The sequence below is a fragment of the Eschrichtius robustus genome, chromosome 14 (assembly GCF_028021215.1).
Source record: "Eschrichtius robustus isolate mEscRob2 chromosome 14, mEscRob2.pri, whole genome shotgun sequence".
NCBI lineage: Eukaryota > Metazoa > Chordata > Mammalia > Artiodactyla > Eschrichtiidae > Eschrichtius > Eschrichtius robustus.
The window spans coordinates 19245143-19262484 of NC_090837.1; the positions used below are offsets into that span (position 1 = coordinate 19245143).

Below are 17342 nucleotides of genomic sequence, written 5' to 3' on the forward strand. Positions count from 1 at the left end.
ACTAGGAGTAATGTTCCTCAAAATGTGGGACTTACACCACTTAGCTCAAAAATCTCTTGACTTCCTGGTTAAAAGTGTAGGTTCCTGGCTCCATCCCAGCCAAATGGATCAGAATGTATCAGTGTGATGCCCATAAATCTGCATTTTGACAAGCTTCAGCTATTTGGATAGCATCCTAAATTTTTTTGGCCATATCTAGATGTCACCTTTACTATTTAATTTAATTTTCTTTTTGTCTGCAGAAGTCACTTTATTTTTTTTTCATTTTATTTTTTTATTGGAGTATAATTGCTTTACAATGTTGTGTTAGTTTCTGCTGTACAATGAAGTAAATCAGCTATATGTATACATATATCCCCTCCCTCTTGGACCTCCCTCCCACCGCCCCCATCTCACCCATCTAGGTCATCACAGAGCACCGAGCTGAGCTTCCTGTGCTTTATAGCAGGTATCTATTTTACACATGGTAGTGTATATATGTCCATCCTAATCTCCCAATTTGTTTAATTAGTTTAGTTTTGTTTTTTTAATCTATATCACATAAGTATTTTTACATTTCTTTTGTTTTTAGATTGTTTTCACATTTGGAAAAAACCATATTTTTCTAATATACATAAAAATGAGTATCTGTATTTGATCATTTAAGTAGGCTAAATGTTTATCCCATGTATCACCTAAAGTCATCTCCATTACACTCAGAAGTAAACACTCTATACTTGGTAGAACACTGAGACAGAGGAATAGAGATCATTTGGAAATGATGAGAGTTATAGCACCCCACATGTTCTCTGGAACTGGACCAGTTCTAAGCGCTGGCATCTGTAGCATCTCCTTCCATTCTCACCACACTCTTGGACAGCAGGCAGGGTAATGTGTGATCAGTGCCACTTTTACAGATGAGAAGACTGAGCCACATACAAGTGGAGAGACGGGTCTAAGGTCACAATGCTTGAATGCAAGCCCTGTCTCCTGTCTTCCTGCTCAAACCTTTTTGCAAGATACACTATTCCTCAGTGGCCAGATAACCCGTAGAGATCTAGAGAAAGGGAAGGACACCTAAAAATATAGAGGGCATACTATTGTGAACGAATGTTATGAAACACACAAATTTACTGGAAATGGATCATTGGCCTAAGTGTAAAAGCGAAAACGATAAAACTTTCCGAGGAGTTTTTTCATAGGAGAAAAATCTTTGCAACCTTGGGGTAAACAAAGATTTCTTACGTCACAAAAAGCACAAATCATAAAAGAAAAACAATCTGATAACCTCAATCTTATCAAAATTTAAATTTTTCCTCTTTGAAAGATACTGTTAAGAAAATGAAAAAGTATGCCACAAATTTCAGAAAAATTTATAATACATGTATCTAACAAAGACCTGTGTCCATAATGTGTAAAGAACTCTTACAATTTAGTAAGAAGACACACAATTCCCCCCAAACTGTCAAGATATTTGGACAGACACTGCACAAAAAAGAGACATAAATGGCCAATAGGCACATGAAAATATGGTCAACATAATTTGTCATGAGAGAAACAAAAATTAACACCACAATGCCATACCACTATACACCTATTAGAATGGTGACAGTTAAAGAAACTATCAATACTGTGTGTTAGGATTTGGAGCAACTGGAATTCTCATACATCACTGATGGGAATGTAAAATAATACATACACTTTGGAAGGCTGGCAGTTTCCTATAAAGATAAACGTAATCTTACCTCAATGACCCAGCCATTTCACTCTTCCGTATTTATCCAAGAGAAGTGAAAATGTAAATCTACACAAAGACTTGTACATGAATGTTCACAGCTACTTCATTCATAATAACTCCAAATTTGGAAAATCCAAAATGGTCATTAATTGATGAATAGGTAAATAAAATGTGGCATATCCATACAATAGAATATTACTCAGTGATAAGTAAGAACGCACTACTAAAACAACACAGTGACACTTATGAATCTCAAAGCCATGCTGAGTGAAAGAAGATGAGACACAAAAGAATATGTACTTTATGCTTCTGTTTATATAAATTCTAGAAAATGCAAATTAATCTATAGTAATAAAAGCAGCTTAGTGGTTGTCTGGAGCCAGAGATGAACTTTTGGGGTGATGGAAACATTCTGTATCTTGATTGCGGTGTTGTTACACTTTTTCTTTTCAAGGGCATATGGGCTATTTATATATCTTCTTTGAAGAAATGTCTATTCATATCCTTTGCCCACGTTTAAATTGGGTTATTTGTCTTTTACTGAGTTGTAAGAGTTCTTTACATATTTCGAATGTAAATCTCTTATTAGTTATATGATTTTCAAATATTTCTCTCATTTGGTGGGTTGTCTTTTCACTTTCTCAATGGTGCCATTTGCAGCATAAAAGCATTTAACTTGGATGTGGTCCAATATATCTGTTTTTTGTTTTTTCTTTTGTCCCTTATGCTTTTTGATGTCATGTCTATGAAACCACTGCCTAATTCAAAGTCATAAAGACTTATTCCTGTGAGTCTTATAGTTTTATCTAAGAGTTGTATAGTTTGAAATCTTGCACTTAAAAGTATTCAAAACCTTTTAGGCATCTCTTTGTTGGAAATGGCTTACGGTTGTATGGAGTTGAGTAACCAACTGTCAAGGTTTGCTTGGGGCCCAGCACTTTCCAGGACATGGAACGTTCAGTGCTATAACTCAAGTCCTGAGCAAACCAGGGTGAGTTGGATCCATTACCAATAGACCTCCAACTTGCCAACCCTGATATAAATTATTATCCCTACTCTCTATGGCTTAAAATAGATACTGAATCTCCTCACTTGAATGAAAGATGTTTGTTTTCAGTTTACCAATCATTTATTGAATGCTCAAAATGCAAAGCCCTGGGGTTGAGTGTAGCTAGGAATATAAAATTCCAATTTCAGTGTCCATAAATAAATTTTATTGTCCCAGGCCCTTGGGGTACATCAACAAACCTTTATGGAGCTTAAATGCTAAAGGTGGGGGGCAGACATTCTAGTGGAAGGGGGATGGGAAAGCCATTAAACAAGGTGAAGAGGATTTTGAAGACAGGGATTTGGTTTTATTAATCTTTGATTCCCCAGAACTGTAGAAATCACTCACTAATGCTTGTTGAATGAACGAATGAGTAGCTTTCTCCTACTCAACATACATTTTTTTTTCTTGATTCATTTCACAAGACCTCAGCTCTGTGGGACTTCCCTGGTGGTCCAGTGGGTAAGACTCTGTGCTTCCAATGCTGGGGGCCTGGATTCCATCCCTGGTCAGGGAAGTAGATATTGCATGCATGCCGCAACTAAGAGTCCGCATGCCACAACTAAGAAGCCCGTATGCTGCAACTAAGACCCGGCGCAGCCAAAATAAATAAATATGTAAAATAAAATAAAAGACCTCAGCTCTGTGATGACAATGTCATTTCTAACCTGTTCTCTGTCATATGCCCGGTGTCTCTTACAGTGCCTGGCACACAGTCGGTGCTCAATAAACAATGCTTCAATGCATGAGTACATATGAAATTTTTTCATTCTCTGCATTTGTTATAGCAGCCTGGGTTGCAAGAATATTATACCAGTAACAACCTTAATGAATCTCTACAAATAAACATTTAGAGAGGCGTCGTCAAGCAAAGAGTGCTCATTGGTACCTAGACAGCCATTTCACAGGCTGGTGTGCCCCACAGGCATCCCAGTAAAACACCACCAGCCACAGACAGCCTGTAAATTCCGCTAACCTGAAGGGCTCTCCCCGCCCCCTCTCCCCGCACAGCTAGCTCCGCCCTCCACCTCTTCCTCTCCGCCCACTCTCGCCGCGGTATCCTGGCGGCGGCGGCTTTGTCTCTTGGGCTGGTCCCTGGCGGCTCCCTCCCCGGAACAGCTGCCACCGAGGGAGGAAGCGGCGCGGTCCAGAGCCCTAGTGCTGAAGCCCCCGAGCCCTCGTCATCCACCACCACCATGTAAGGGCCATGAAAAGGGCTCGTCCTGGCGCAGCGCGGACATGGAGGAGGACTTATTCCAGCTAAGGCAGCTGCCGTGAGTATCCTGGGGGCGCGTGAGAGGCAGACAGGTTTTCCTTTAAAAAAGGAAAACCTGCAGAGGGGCGTCTCAGCGTGGCTTCCTGAATTTAAAGGGAACTGTTTCAGAGGAGAGAATTAGGCCTGGAGGAGACAAGCCATTTTCCTACCCCATCAGCTCAGCATCTGTATCTCTGACTCAGTTCGATTTTTCAGATCCGTCGGAATCTTATGGGGACCTACCCGTGTTATGTTTTCCCTTATAATGGCTCTCAATCCTAAAGGGATTTTGAGGTCTGTGTTTTAAGAAAGCATTAGCTGCTGTTTTGAAATGCGGACTGAATTGATGAGTCCATGCAATGACATGGGTCCTTTCCAGTCCTTCTCCTGTGCTGTGAAATTCCTAATTTTCCTGCAAGGTCTTTTAGAAGGGAATGATACTGATGTTGCAAACTGGTTTCTAAAAAGCTGGGATTCCTTCCTAGAGAGGAGGCTTCAGCAGAGTCTTGTTGTTTATGAGGTGTGTGAAGGAGAGGGCTGTGCATCGTTGCTGAAACCTCTTGCCTTCTTCTGAATGAACGGCTTTTGTAACAGCTAGCTAGAGTGAGACTCACTGTCAACGGCTATCCTTGGGAACTCAGGAATACACTGCTTAGAGGATTGGAATTTTTCAGGGATGCCAAATTTGCTCTGAAAATCTTGGGGGAATACAACCAAGCAGTGGCAAGTACAGGGAGCTTGTAAAGGGGCTTACAAATTTCTCCTACCACAAGCTGATGGTGATTTGTTAAGCAAATTCCAAGAGTGTGAGATGGGGCATTAAAAAGAACATTAATGGGGGTTTTGTTTTAGTTTTTAGAAGCACTAGCCATTTGGATGGTAAAACTAGACACCATTTGGGATTGTTGGAAAGGATACATTGTTGTTAGTATGTGTGTATTTTCTTGACTTAAATGTATTTTTCTCTCTAAGCCGCTGAGGAATTCTCCCAAGTGACTTTTAGCGTGACTGATACAGCTCTCTGAAGCTATAAGTACTGAAGGGTATTGTAGTGTCTGCTTCTCAGTTTAAAATTAATTTTCGTTAAAATTTTTAATTAATTAAATTTTTACTTTTAAGCTTTTATTAATTGATCCTCAAATAGCATATCTTATGTACACAGCATTATTTCACAAATGCTAAAGGACACTCAGTTGTAATATCCAAAGCCGATCTATGAATACATAAAAATGTACATATGTGAGTGCAGATATCTCAAGGAAAACATACCACATTCATTGAAAATAGATATCATGTTTAAAAATGAACCTATTATCTCTAAATAAAAAATAATTCAGAAACTAAAATATGAAATTTCGTACTCAAAATAAGAATACATATTGGAACTGCAGTTTTACTGGGATAAATTTTCAAATGCTGTCAGAGCATGTGAACTTTGCAAATTACTCAAAGATTCATGTATATTTAATCTAATATATAGACATGACACTAGAATGACAATTCCTTCCTTAATTTAAAAAAGTAAAATTAATAAGAGGTTTTTACTTAAGCTTTAAATTAATTTAGTTTTTATACTAATATATAATATAATATACTGATATAATATATACTAGGGAAAATAAAGTTCAAAAAGAAGCACACACAAAAAAAGTCTCTCTCTTCCCAAACCCCAGTGTTAAGTTTCTTGATTATTTTTCTGATCTTTATACACATAAATACATATAATATCTATTAGAGAGGCCAAATTGTGTGCTGGTTAAGAGCACTGACTCTTGAGAAGACAGACTTGGCTTCCAATCCCGACTGTGCCACTTCCTGGCTGTGTGACTTCGAGCAAGTGACTTAACCTTTCTGAGACTCAGTTTCCTTAGCCATAAAATGGGAATCATAATAGTACTTGTTTCAGAGGGTTATGGGGAAGATCAAATGAGATAATGTGTGCTAATGCCTGGCAGATACAAAGAAGTCACACATATTAACTATTATTATTATGACATCTGAAAAAGAATTTATAAAAACAAAATCTGTAGACTCCCTATGCTGGACTCCCCCAAAATGTAATCTGCAAACCCCAAAGTACATTTGAATGATGTCAAAATTAGCCCTGAAAGATGTTAACTTCCATTTATAAAAAAGAATAAAAGGAAAGGAACAGCCATGTGAATCTGAGTGGGTTACACATCACGACATAGGTGTTTTTTAAACCACACCCTATATATATTATTCACAGATTGCTGGCAACAGACTGCCTGAGAGCAATATGGGTTTTTAAAAAATCAGAGTGCCTTGTAGAAGGTGGGCAAGGGTGGACCTTGGAACAGGCTCAGTCCCACAGGAGGCCAAGTGTTAATAGATTATAAGCTGCTAGGTAGTTTACAGGGTCAGGGGAGGGGGAAGAGGGATGAGGGTGTCTAAGAAATAGTCCTTTCCTGCACTTAGAGGCGCCTTCACACGGCTCTAGGATGGGTCATTTGAGACCACAAACAACCTCTGCCTTTCACCTGCTGTCCACTCAGGCACAGCACCATGTACAGGAGATTCAGAAAGCTGAGATTTTATATCTAGTTCTGCCTTATTGTGAGATCTTATGCAAGTCAGATTTTCCTGGGTCTCTCCTTTCTAGGATGATTTCTTTTTTTTTTTTTAATTTTTATTTATTTATTTAGTTAGTTAGTTTTGGCTGTGTTGGGTCTTCGTTTCTGTGCAAGGGCTTTCTCTAGTTGCGGCAAGCGGGGGCCACTCTTCATCACGGTGCGCGGGCCTCTCACTATCGCGGCCTCTCTTGTTGCGGAGCACAGGCTGCAGACGCGCAGGCTCAGTAGTTGTGGCTCATGGGCCTAATCGCTCCGCGGCACGTGGGATCCTCCCAGACCAGGGCTCGAACCCGTGTCCCCTGCATTGGCAGGCAGATTCTCAACCACTCTGCCACCAGGGAAGCCCTAGGTTGATTTCTTGAAAGCAAGTCATGCAGACTACATTGATTGATTGATTGATTCATTCTTTCATTCATTCATTCATTCAGTGATTTTCCTGGGTACCATCCTAGGTCAAGGGATTCTACAGCCAAATAAGATACATGGTCTTTGCCCTCAAGGAGCTCACAGTCTAGAGCTTCAATGTCTAATACAGTAGCCACTAGCCACATGTGGCTATTTAAATTTAAATTATGTAATTAGTATGTGAAATAATTTTCATGTATAATACACAATATAAAATTTGACTTATAAGTAAAATAGGTGATGTTTGAAAAATCCGTTCCTTAGTTGCATTAGCCACGTTTCAAGTGCTCAGTAGCTACATGTGGCTAGTGGCTGCTGTAGCTGCATTGTGACAGCATGGGTCCAAAACATTTCCGGAACTGCAGAAGGTTCTATTGGACAGCACTGGTTCGATGGGAGAAGCGGATGTTGAACACACAATTGCACAATAATTATGAGAATTGTTTTAAGGGCTACAAAGGACAAGTGCATGATGCAACAAGAGTAGTTCTAGATGGCGGAGGGGAGGGTCAGAGAAGGCTTCCTTGAGGAAGTGACATTGGAGCTGAACCCCCAGACATGTGTAGGAGTCAGCCAGAAAAAGAGATAGGATGGAGCATTTCAAATAGAGGGAATTGTGTGGGGGGAAAGCTCAAAATCAGGCCAGTGGAGCTTCATGAGCAAGTGGCGTGAGGGAAGAATGCAGAGGATGGCAGGGACCCGGCCACACAGGGCCCTGTAGTAAGGACAAGAAATTGGAACTTCATCCTGTCTCAGTCCACTCTCTCTCCTTTCTTACCAACCCCGTCTTTCAAGATTGAGCTTAAGTCCATCACCTCCATGAACCTTCTGACATCTCCTGGGCTTCAGCAGCAGCAGGGGTAAAAGTGTGGACTCTTGAGTCGGGCAGATCTGGGTTCAAACCCTGGCTCTGCCACTTACCATCTGGGTGGCCTTGGACGAATGACTTCATCTCCCCAAGGTTGTGTGCTCATCGGTAAAGTTGGGATAATGGCGGTATCTGCATGGCAGGGCTGTTGTGAAAATGAGGGAGGTCACCACTGGGAAGCTCCCAGTACAGTGGCTGGCTCTATGTAAGGGCTTAACCAGTGGTGCTGGTGTTATTTGTCTTCCTGGCTCTGGACTTGTTTCCCTTATCCTCCAGCTTGTTCAGGTAGCAAAGCACCTAGAAGCCATGGTCTCCTTATCAGAATACTAAGAAATGTCCTAATGCTAGCTAATGGAAGCACATGCCCAAACTGGAACACCTGATCTTTCCTGCACTCTGCTCCTCTTTCAGCCTCACCCATACCAGTTGATGGTAACTCTGTCCATCCCATTTGGAGTCAACTTTGACCCCTCTTTCCCTCATATTTCACTTCAATCCATCGGGAGATTCTATTGGTCCTGCCTTTAAGCTACATCTAAACTCCTACCAGGGCTTCCCTGGTGGCACAGTGGTTGGGAATCTGCCTGCCAATGCAGGGGACACGGGTTCGAGCCCTGGTCTGGGAAGATCCCACATGCCGCGGAGCAACTAGGCCCGTGAGCCACAACTACTGAGCCTGCGCGTCTGGAGCCTGCGCTCCGCAACAAGAGAGGCCGTGATAGTGAGAGGCCCGCGCATCGCGATGAAGAGTGGCCCCCGCTTGCCGCAACTAGAGAAAGCCCTTGCACAGAAGCGAAGACCCAACACAGCCATAAATAAATAATAAATAAATTTAAACTCCTGCCACTTCTCTGCACCTCTACTGCTAGTCCTTGGTTCAAGTCCCCATCATCTCTCACCTGGGTTGATTCCAGTGGTCATCTTGCTGGTCTTCCTGCTCCTTCCCTTGTCTCCCTACGGCCCATTCTCAACACAGCAGCCAGAGGGATTCTTTAAAAGTCAGGTCACATCCCTCCTCTGTTCAAAACCCTCCAGGGCTCCCATCTGACCTTGTCTCTTCTACTCTCCCACCACCTCATGCAGCCATTCCGTCTCCTTGTTTTGCCTCAAACACACCAGGTAGGCTTCTGCCCCAGGACCCACTGTTCTCTCTGCCTAGAAAGCTCTTCTGCAAAGTATCTGCTTCACCTTTGTCAATTCTCAAATGCAACCATCTCACCAAAGCCTGCCCAGACCACCTCCTTAAAATTTGCAGCCCTCTCTCACAGCCATTAGGATGGCAACTACCAAAAATAAATAAAAATAACAAGTGTTGGTGAGGATGCGGAGAAATTGGAATTCTTACACACTGACTGTTGGTGAGAGTCACAAATGGTACAGCCTCCGTGGAAAACAGTACGGTGGTTCCTCAAAAAATTAAAAATAGAATTACCATATGACCCAGCAATTCCACTTCTGGGTATATACCCACAAAAGAATTGAAAGCAGAGTACTGAGGAGATATTTGTACAGCCAATGTCATAGCAGCATTATTTGCAATAGCCAAAAGGTGGAAGCAACCCAAGTGTCCCTTCATGGATGGGTGGATGAACAAATGTGGTCTATCCGTACAGTGGAATATTGTTTAGTCTTAAAAAGGAAGGAAATGCTGACACATGCTACAACGTGGATAAACCTGGAGGACGTTATGCCCAGTGAAATAAGCCAGACACCAAAGGACAACTGGTGTATGATTCCACTATATGAGGTTCCTAAAGTAATCAAATTCATAGAGACATAAAGTAGAATGGCAGTTGCCAGAGGCTGGGGAAGTAGAGTAGGGGGATCTGTGTAGTGGGTACAGTTTCAGTTTTACAAGAGGAAAAGAGTTCTGTGGGTGGACAGTGGTAATTGTTGTACAACATTGTGAATATAGTTAATACCACTGAACTGTACTCTTTAAAAAAATGGTTAAAATGATAAATGTTATCTTATGTGTATTTTACCATATGCGAAAAAAATTGCAGCCCGTTTCCCCCATCTTCCAGACCGTGTTCAGCTTTTTCCTTTTTTATAGCACTTATCACCTACTAACATACCATGTAATTTGCTTACTTATTTAGTGTCTGTCTTTACTTACTAGTATGAAAGCTTCACACACGGCGGGGGTCTAATGTATCCCAAGAACGTGGGGCATTGCCTAGATTCCATCTGATACTGGATTTCAGTATCCAGTATGAAAACTGTATGAATGAAAAAATCAGAAAAATCTGTCCATCAGCGTAATCATTCTCCTTGACAGTGGGGGCCACCATTATTAAGTTTTAGCAGCTAAAGCACTGAGTCCCCATGGAAAGATCACACATAGCCTTGTTTCATCCTATTTGCCATTCTGCTTCCCCATCTCTTTCCATTAAATCAGGGAGGTTGAGAGAATGCAGTTTGACTTACTGATTACATGACTACGTTCTTGAAATTGTCCCAGGCAAGTTCTTTGTGCCCATAAGGATTCATTCTTGGTTCTAGAGAAGGAACTGGAAGCAGGTTTTGTTTGCTCTAAATGAGGAGACTGGTGTACAGAGACAGGAGCAGAGTAGGCGGCTAAGGCCCACGTGGGACTTCATGTTGGCTCCCATCCCCCTGAGGCTCATCGGGGCAAAAGGAAAGGATTCCTGGCCAAGGAGGAGACATGGAGTTTCACTGTCACCCACCTCAGGCAAAAGTAGGGAGTTATTGTAATAGCCTAGGAATCCTCAAGGTTAACCCACCACAGGCTTTTAAAACCTCAAGCTCCATACAACTCAGTAACAAAAAACCAAACAACCCAATCGAAAAATGGGCAGAAGACCTAAACAGACACTCCTCCAAAGAAGACATACAGATGGCCAATAGGCACATGAAAAGATGCTCAGCATTGCTAGTTAGTAGAGAAATGCAAATCAAAACTACAATGAGGGGGCTTCCCTGGCATTCCAGTGGCTAAGACTCCGAGCTTCCAATACAGGGGGCGTGGGTTCGATCCCTAGTCGGGGAACTAAGATCCCACATGCTGAGCAGCAAAATAAATAAATAAATAAAAATAAAGATAATACTAAGTTTCTAAGTTTCTTAGAACAAAACAAAAAAAACTACAATGAGGTATCACTTCACACGGTCAGAATGGCCATCATCAAAAAGTCTCCAAATAACAAATGTGGAGAGGGTGTGGAGAAAAGGGAACCCTCCTACATTGTTGGTAGGAATATACATTGGTGCAGCCACTATGGAGAACAGTATGGAGGGTCCTTAAAAAACTAAAAATAGAGTTACCATATGATCCTGCAATCCCACTCCTGGGCATATACCCAGAGAAAAACATAATTTGAAAAGATACATGCACCCCAGCGTTCATAGCAGCACTATTTACAATAGCCAGGACATGGAAACAACTTAAGTGTCCATCGATAGATGAATGGATAAAGAAGATGTGGTGTATGTATACAAATTGGAATATTACTCAGGCATTAAAAAGGAATGAAATAATGCCATTTGCAGCAAGGTGGATGGACCTAGAGATTATCATACTAAGCGAAGTGAGTCAGAAGGAGAAAGACAAATACCATGTAATATCACTTATGTGTGGAATCTAAAATATGATAGAAATGAACTTATTTGCAAAACAAAAACAGACTCAGAGACATAGAAAACATACTTAACGGTTACCAAAGGGGAAAGGGAGTGGGGGAGGCATAAATTAGGAGTTTGGGATTAGCAGATACACACTACTGTATATGAAATAGATAAACAAGGTCCTACTGTATAGCACAGGGAACTATATTCAATGTCCTGTAGTAAACTGTAATGGAAAAAATATGAAAAAGAATATGTATATATAATTGAATCACTTTGCTGTACACCAGAAACTAACACAACATTGTAAATCAACTATACTTCAATTAAAAAAAAAATAAAAAACAACTCTCAGGCTCAAAGCTGCTCACACCTCATCGTTTCAAACACATGCCAGCCAGCTTCACCTCTAGGGAATATGTGTTTCAGTGACTTAAGAGGAACAGTCTGGAGGCCAAAGAAAGAAAATCTCCTTGCAAAGAGGCCATTGCTTAGGTGGTCTTAGGCTTTAGAGAGGGTTGTTCAAGGGCCTACTGACCCTGACAGTGGCTTTACAGCCCAGCCAAGCTCTTCTCTGGGCTGTCTAAAAGAATAACAGATCTGAATGTGAATCATCATGTGATCTTGGGCAATTCATTTAATTTCCCTGAGACATAAGAGGGTGCCTGGGCCACCTTCAAGGGCATTTTTGGCTTTTTAAAAAAATATTTATTTATTTAATTTTATTTTGGCTGCGCCTGGTCTTAGTTGCAGCACACGGGATCTTCGTTGAGGCATGCGGACTTCTTAGTTGTGGCATGCATGCAGGATCTAGTTCCCCGACCAGGGATCAAACCCGGGCCCCCTGCATTGGGAGCGTGGAGTCTTACCCACTGGACCGCCAGGGAAGCCCCCATTTTTGGCTTTAAAAGACTGTGATCCTAAGCTCTCTAGATGGATGTGCCTGGTACCATCTGGCTTATGTTGATTATTCTGGTGTCATTATTAAGAGCATCTCTTTCTTAAAACATGGGGTTTTTAACCTTGACGCTATTCACATTTTAGACCAGATGACACTTTGTCATGAGGGGCTGTCCTAGACATTATAGGATGTTTAGCAGCAACCCTGGCCTCTACCCACAGGATGTCACAGCCACCAACTGCCCCTCCAAGTTGTGACAATCAAAACTGTCTCCAGACATTGCTGGTATCACCTGGGAGACTGAATGGCTGCCCCATTGAGAACCACTGCTTGTTGAATGAAGGAGTGAATAAATAAGTTGCAAAGACAAACTGCCTGGAAAGTTGTCCCCCTGGCTTTCAGTTCCCCCAGTTAGAAGTTACCCATCCCCCCACTGAGGCCACATCACAGAATGATTAAGTGTGTGGGCTCTTTGCTCAAGTAGACCTGGATTTGAATTCTGACTTTCCTGCTGACTTGGAAGGTAACCTTGGGCAAGTTACTTTTCTTCTCCGGGCCTCAGTTTCATCATCTGTAAAGTGGGGATAGTAATAGCGTCCACCTCACAGGGCATAAGGCTCAAAAAATACTTAGTGGAGCTCCCAGCACATGGTGAGGGCTTAACAAATTTTAACTATTTTTTTATGTATATATAAATTTATTTATTTATTTGTTTGTTTGTTTATTTATTTTTGGCTGTGTTAGGTCTTCGTTTCTGTGCGAGGGCTTTCTCCAGTTGCGGTGAGTGGGGGCCATTCTTCATCGCGGTGTGCAGGCCTCTCACTGTCGCAGCCTCTCCCGTTGCGGAGCACAGGCTCCAGACGCGCAGGCTCAGTAGTTGTGGCTCACGGGCTTAGTTGCTCCGCGGCATGTGGTACCTTCCCAGACCAGGGCTCGAACCCGTGTCCGCTGCATTGGCAGGCAGATTCTTAACCACTGCGCCACCAGGGAAGCCCTTAACTATTATTTATTTGTGTTCATTGCCTTTTGTCTAGAATATAAGCTATTGGTCCATTATCCAGGGAACAAGCTCAATGCTATTCAGGTCAATGGGGCGTGGCAGGAAAATACAAAAAAATAAAATCCGCAGAGAACTATAGTTTCCATTAATTATAGACTTCTAGACATTCAGGAACGGAAAGGACCTTAAAAGTCATCACTCCAACCCCTTATACCTCATATTCTCAATTCCACGCAAGAGGGGATCCGGGTAGTGGCTTCTAAACATCTGTGGCCACCATCAACATCTTATTAAAATTCAGATTCCTGGGCCCTGCTCTGCAGAGATGCAAAAGCTTTAGGTCTGGAGAATGGCCAGGAATCGGCATTGTAATTGGTTCCCTAGGGGGTACTCTTGTCCTCAGAGAAGCATCTGCTACTGGTTAAGATCATGGGTTCTGGAGCTACTCAGGCCAGGAACCTAGGATACTATATACACTCTAGGGGACTTGGACCAGAACCTCAGTTTACTTGTCTATAAACTGGGGATATTAATAACACCTCCCTCCTAGGGTTGCTGAAGAGATTATATAAGATATACATATGCTAGGGACTTCCCTGGCGGTCCAATGGTTATGACTCCATGCTTCCAATGGAGGTGGCGTGGGTTCGATCCCTGGTCGGGGAACTGAGGTCCCACATGCCATGGAGCGGCGGCCAAAAAATAAACAACAACAATGTGATTAAACCAGCCAAGATGACTAAATATAATGCCACAAAAACTCAAAAAAAAGATATATATGCTATCTGTATATTTACTGTATATAAGTATATATAGCATTTAGGCTTGCCCTTGGCATGCTGAGTGTTACGTATTAAACATCATTACTCCTGAGTCCATACACGTGGACACCTGCCTTTCCGAGACCACCTTTCATGAAGGGGAGCCTACTACCATCTAAAGCAGCCTTTTTCATCTCTGGACTTCTCTCCCTGAGAAGCCTCCTTATATTGAGTTGAAATCTGTTTCCCTCTTTATATCCAGCAGTTCAAGCTCTATCCTCAGGGTCCAACTTGAACACACACCTTCTTTCACATACCAGAAGTTCAAATACTGGAAGACAGAGGTTCAGCCCCTGAGAAGACTCTAACCAAATCAGACAGATGAGCGAGTCCCCAGGTCTTATCCTGAAGGAGACAAAGCAAGTCCATTTGCCAGTGACCCTGGCAGTTTCTGCTGCTCCAGGTCCACAGCAGCTAACCCCATTTGTCAGTAGGTTTCAGATTCCAAAGAGGTCCCAGTGTGATGTAGCTGAGTACCTGGGATGGAGCTGAGGGGTGCTGGTCATCAGTTTTGTTGACTGAGTTCCCCAAACATGAGGACACTTGTTATAACTCGGCCCTTTGCTGGTTAGCTTTGCAGATGGGCCTCCCTGTGTGGCTGTTTTCCTCTACTGATTGGAAGAGTGGGGGGTCGGGGTGGGGAGGATGAATAATAAAAGCTTCAGCACCCCACTGCCCACCCACCCTGCTGTACCCCCTGGTCCAAGCCACCATCACTTCTCACTCAGCTGACCACACAGTCTCCCTGCTTTCTCTCCCCATCTTTGTGTGTTAATCATGCTTTTTATTTTCTATATTCTGATGTTTTGACATCTTAGGGCCTCAAAGATCCTGGAGGGCACTCCCCTTCCAGGGTTAATCAGTAAATAACTCACCTGCCAGTGTACTTTCTGTGTGCAAACCAAGCAATCCAGAGCCATTAATCCACCTGCCCTAATCACTCCAGAGCCAAATACCAGACAACTGGAGACAGTCCCTATGTTCAGAGCCTGGAGAAATTACTCAGACTAGCCAATCCTCAGCCTGGTGACCCTGCCTCACCTGTTCCTTCCTATGGAAACCACAATAAAGACTCTTGCCCACATTTTCCCCTCACTCTTGCCTCATTATTGACCCTGGTGCTTTCCCATTTGGCTCCCCAGGTGTGGTGTACCCCCTCTTCTTGGAATCTGTGAGTATAACAGAGTCTAATCTTTTCAAAGGCAGTTGTCTCCTGATCTGTTTGCCTTGCCACACCTAAATAATAATAAAACCTATATTTTAGGGACTTCCCTGGTGGTGCAGTGGTTAAAACTGTGCCCTTCCAATGCAGGGGGCGTGGGTTCGATCACTGGTCAGGGAACTAAGATCCCACATGCTGCAGGGCCAATAAATAAATAAATATAAGTGTGACAAAAAAATTTTTTAAAAACCTATATTTTAAAACAGTCTCCCCAGTCTATTCCTCCTCTTGTAGAAAAATGTGCCTGAATGATCTTCCCTAAATCAACTCTGATCATCTTCCACTGTGTCACCCCTACTTGAAACCTTTCAATGGCATCCCATTGGTCTTAGGATAACATGAAAAATCCTCCCTGTGGTCTCCAGAGCTCTGTATAATTCAGCCTGTTTTCTCTGACCTCTACTCCTTGGTCCTACCTCTGGGTCTTTGCACTGGCTGTTCTCTCTCCTCCTCCCCTGTCTGTGTGGGACTCTCCTGGTCCTCAGACCTCAGGGAAGTCTATCCTGACAACTCTTCCCTCCAATCATTCTTTATCTTGGCACCCTGTCTGTTTCCCTCTCAAGATTCATTCATTTGCAAATGTATAATGATTTCTTGTTTACTAGTACATTAACCATCTTCCCAGCTAGGGCATCTACTTCAGGAGGGCAGGTGTATTTTATCTCCTATTGTATCCCAGCCTTCAGCACATAGTCAGCACTCTATAAACTTATTAAAATACTGAAGAATGATGGTGCCAAGCTCTTTGAGATGTTCTATTAACTCCTTTAGTCTCCATGGCAACCCTGTGAGATAGGAATTACCATCTCCCTTCTACCAGCAGGAAACTGAGACCCAGAGAAGTAAAGTAACCTAACCTCATAGCTACTGAATGGGGTGGGCAGGGGATTCACACCCAAATCAGTCTGTTTGCAGAGTTGGGCTCTTCTTTCTATGACAATCCCCCTCTCTTCAGACATTAAATGCTACCCTGTAATAGTCACACTTAGGTATAAGCTTCCTTTTCAGTCTGATAGATTCACGAACTCAGGGGATAAATATCCAGAAGCTGAGAGGAAAAGAAATCAAGTCTTTACCCTAATCAAGTCTCAGACCCTAATTTAAGGTACTGAGGTGAATTACATGATGGTACAAGTGAGATCTTTGGGTTGACAGCTATTTCCTCAAGCTCTTATCTTCTTTCAATAGCAAAATTATGTAAAACAAATGTTCCCTGCTATTTTGGTAAATTATATGCTATATATACACAACAAATGCCAAGAAATGAGCCAGCTTGTTTCGAAGCCCTCATCTATTTAACATATGCCACTGCTATTTTCTTTTTCTGTCATATTACTTTTTTTTTTCCCTTGGGAAATCTTGGCTCCTGTAGCTGATAACTGCTTTCAGGAACCCAGCCGATTCAAAATGTAGTCTGGCTTTCTGAGTATAATTTAATGTCAGAGGTCTCTCTTTACTTTCGTCTTAAAACAAGTTCTAATAAATAAAGGGCCCTGGCTTCTAGTGAATTGCCAGAGAAGGAATGTGAACACATCCCGGTTTAAAACTCCAGGGAGCTAAGCCATTTTCTCAAAGTCGAATTTCACAAAGGTCAGTGTACTCCACGCTCAAGGCAGAAAGGTGACTTGAACCAAGCTGGGTTAGAGGAAAGCCAATATTGACGCCATGCTCCTCAGTTCATCAATCTCAGTTAATCTTCACGGCGGTCCTGCAAGCCTGTCCTCATCCCATTTCACAGCCGAACGAGTCTGTAACGTGCTTAGCTGATGTTACAAGATCAACAAGAGCTCTGTGAATAGTCGCTATTGTGATTTATATTGATTATTTAACTAATAGATGTGCAGGTTAAAAAATTTACATATTGCAGCGGGATCCAAAATGTAAAGTTAAAAAAAAATTTCTTTCCCTTAAAACTCCCCATTC

The 17342-nt window shown here is 42.3% G+C and overlaps 1 protein-coding gene across 2 annotated transcripts in view; it reads left to right on the forward strand.

The window, feature by feature from the left end:
- The first annotated feature begins 3836 nt into the window (after positions 1-3836).
- SVOP (SV2 related protein) overlaps positions 3837-17342 on the forward strand; it is an 84602-nt gene continuing 71096 nt past the window's right edge. For both annotated transcript variants that reach the window (XM_068563594.1, XM_068563595.1), the window contains exon 1: positions 3837-4039. In XM_068563594.1, coding sequence (XP_068419695.1) covers positions 4005-4039 — 35 coding nt within the window. In that variant the 5' untranslated portion in view covers positions 3837-4004. The remainder of the gene's footprint in view (positions 4040-17342) is intronic.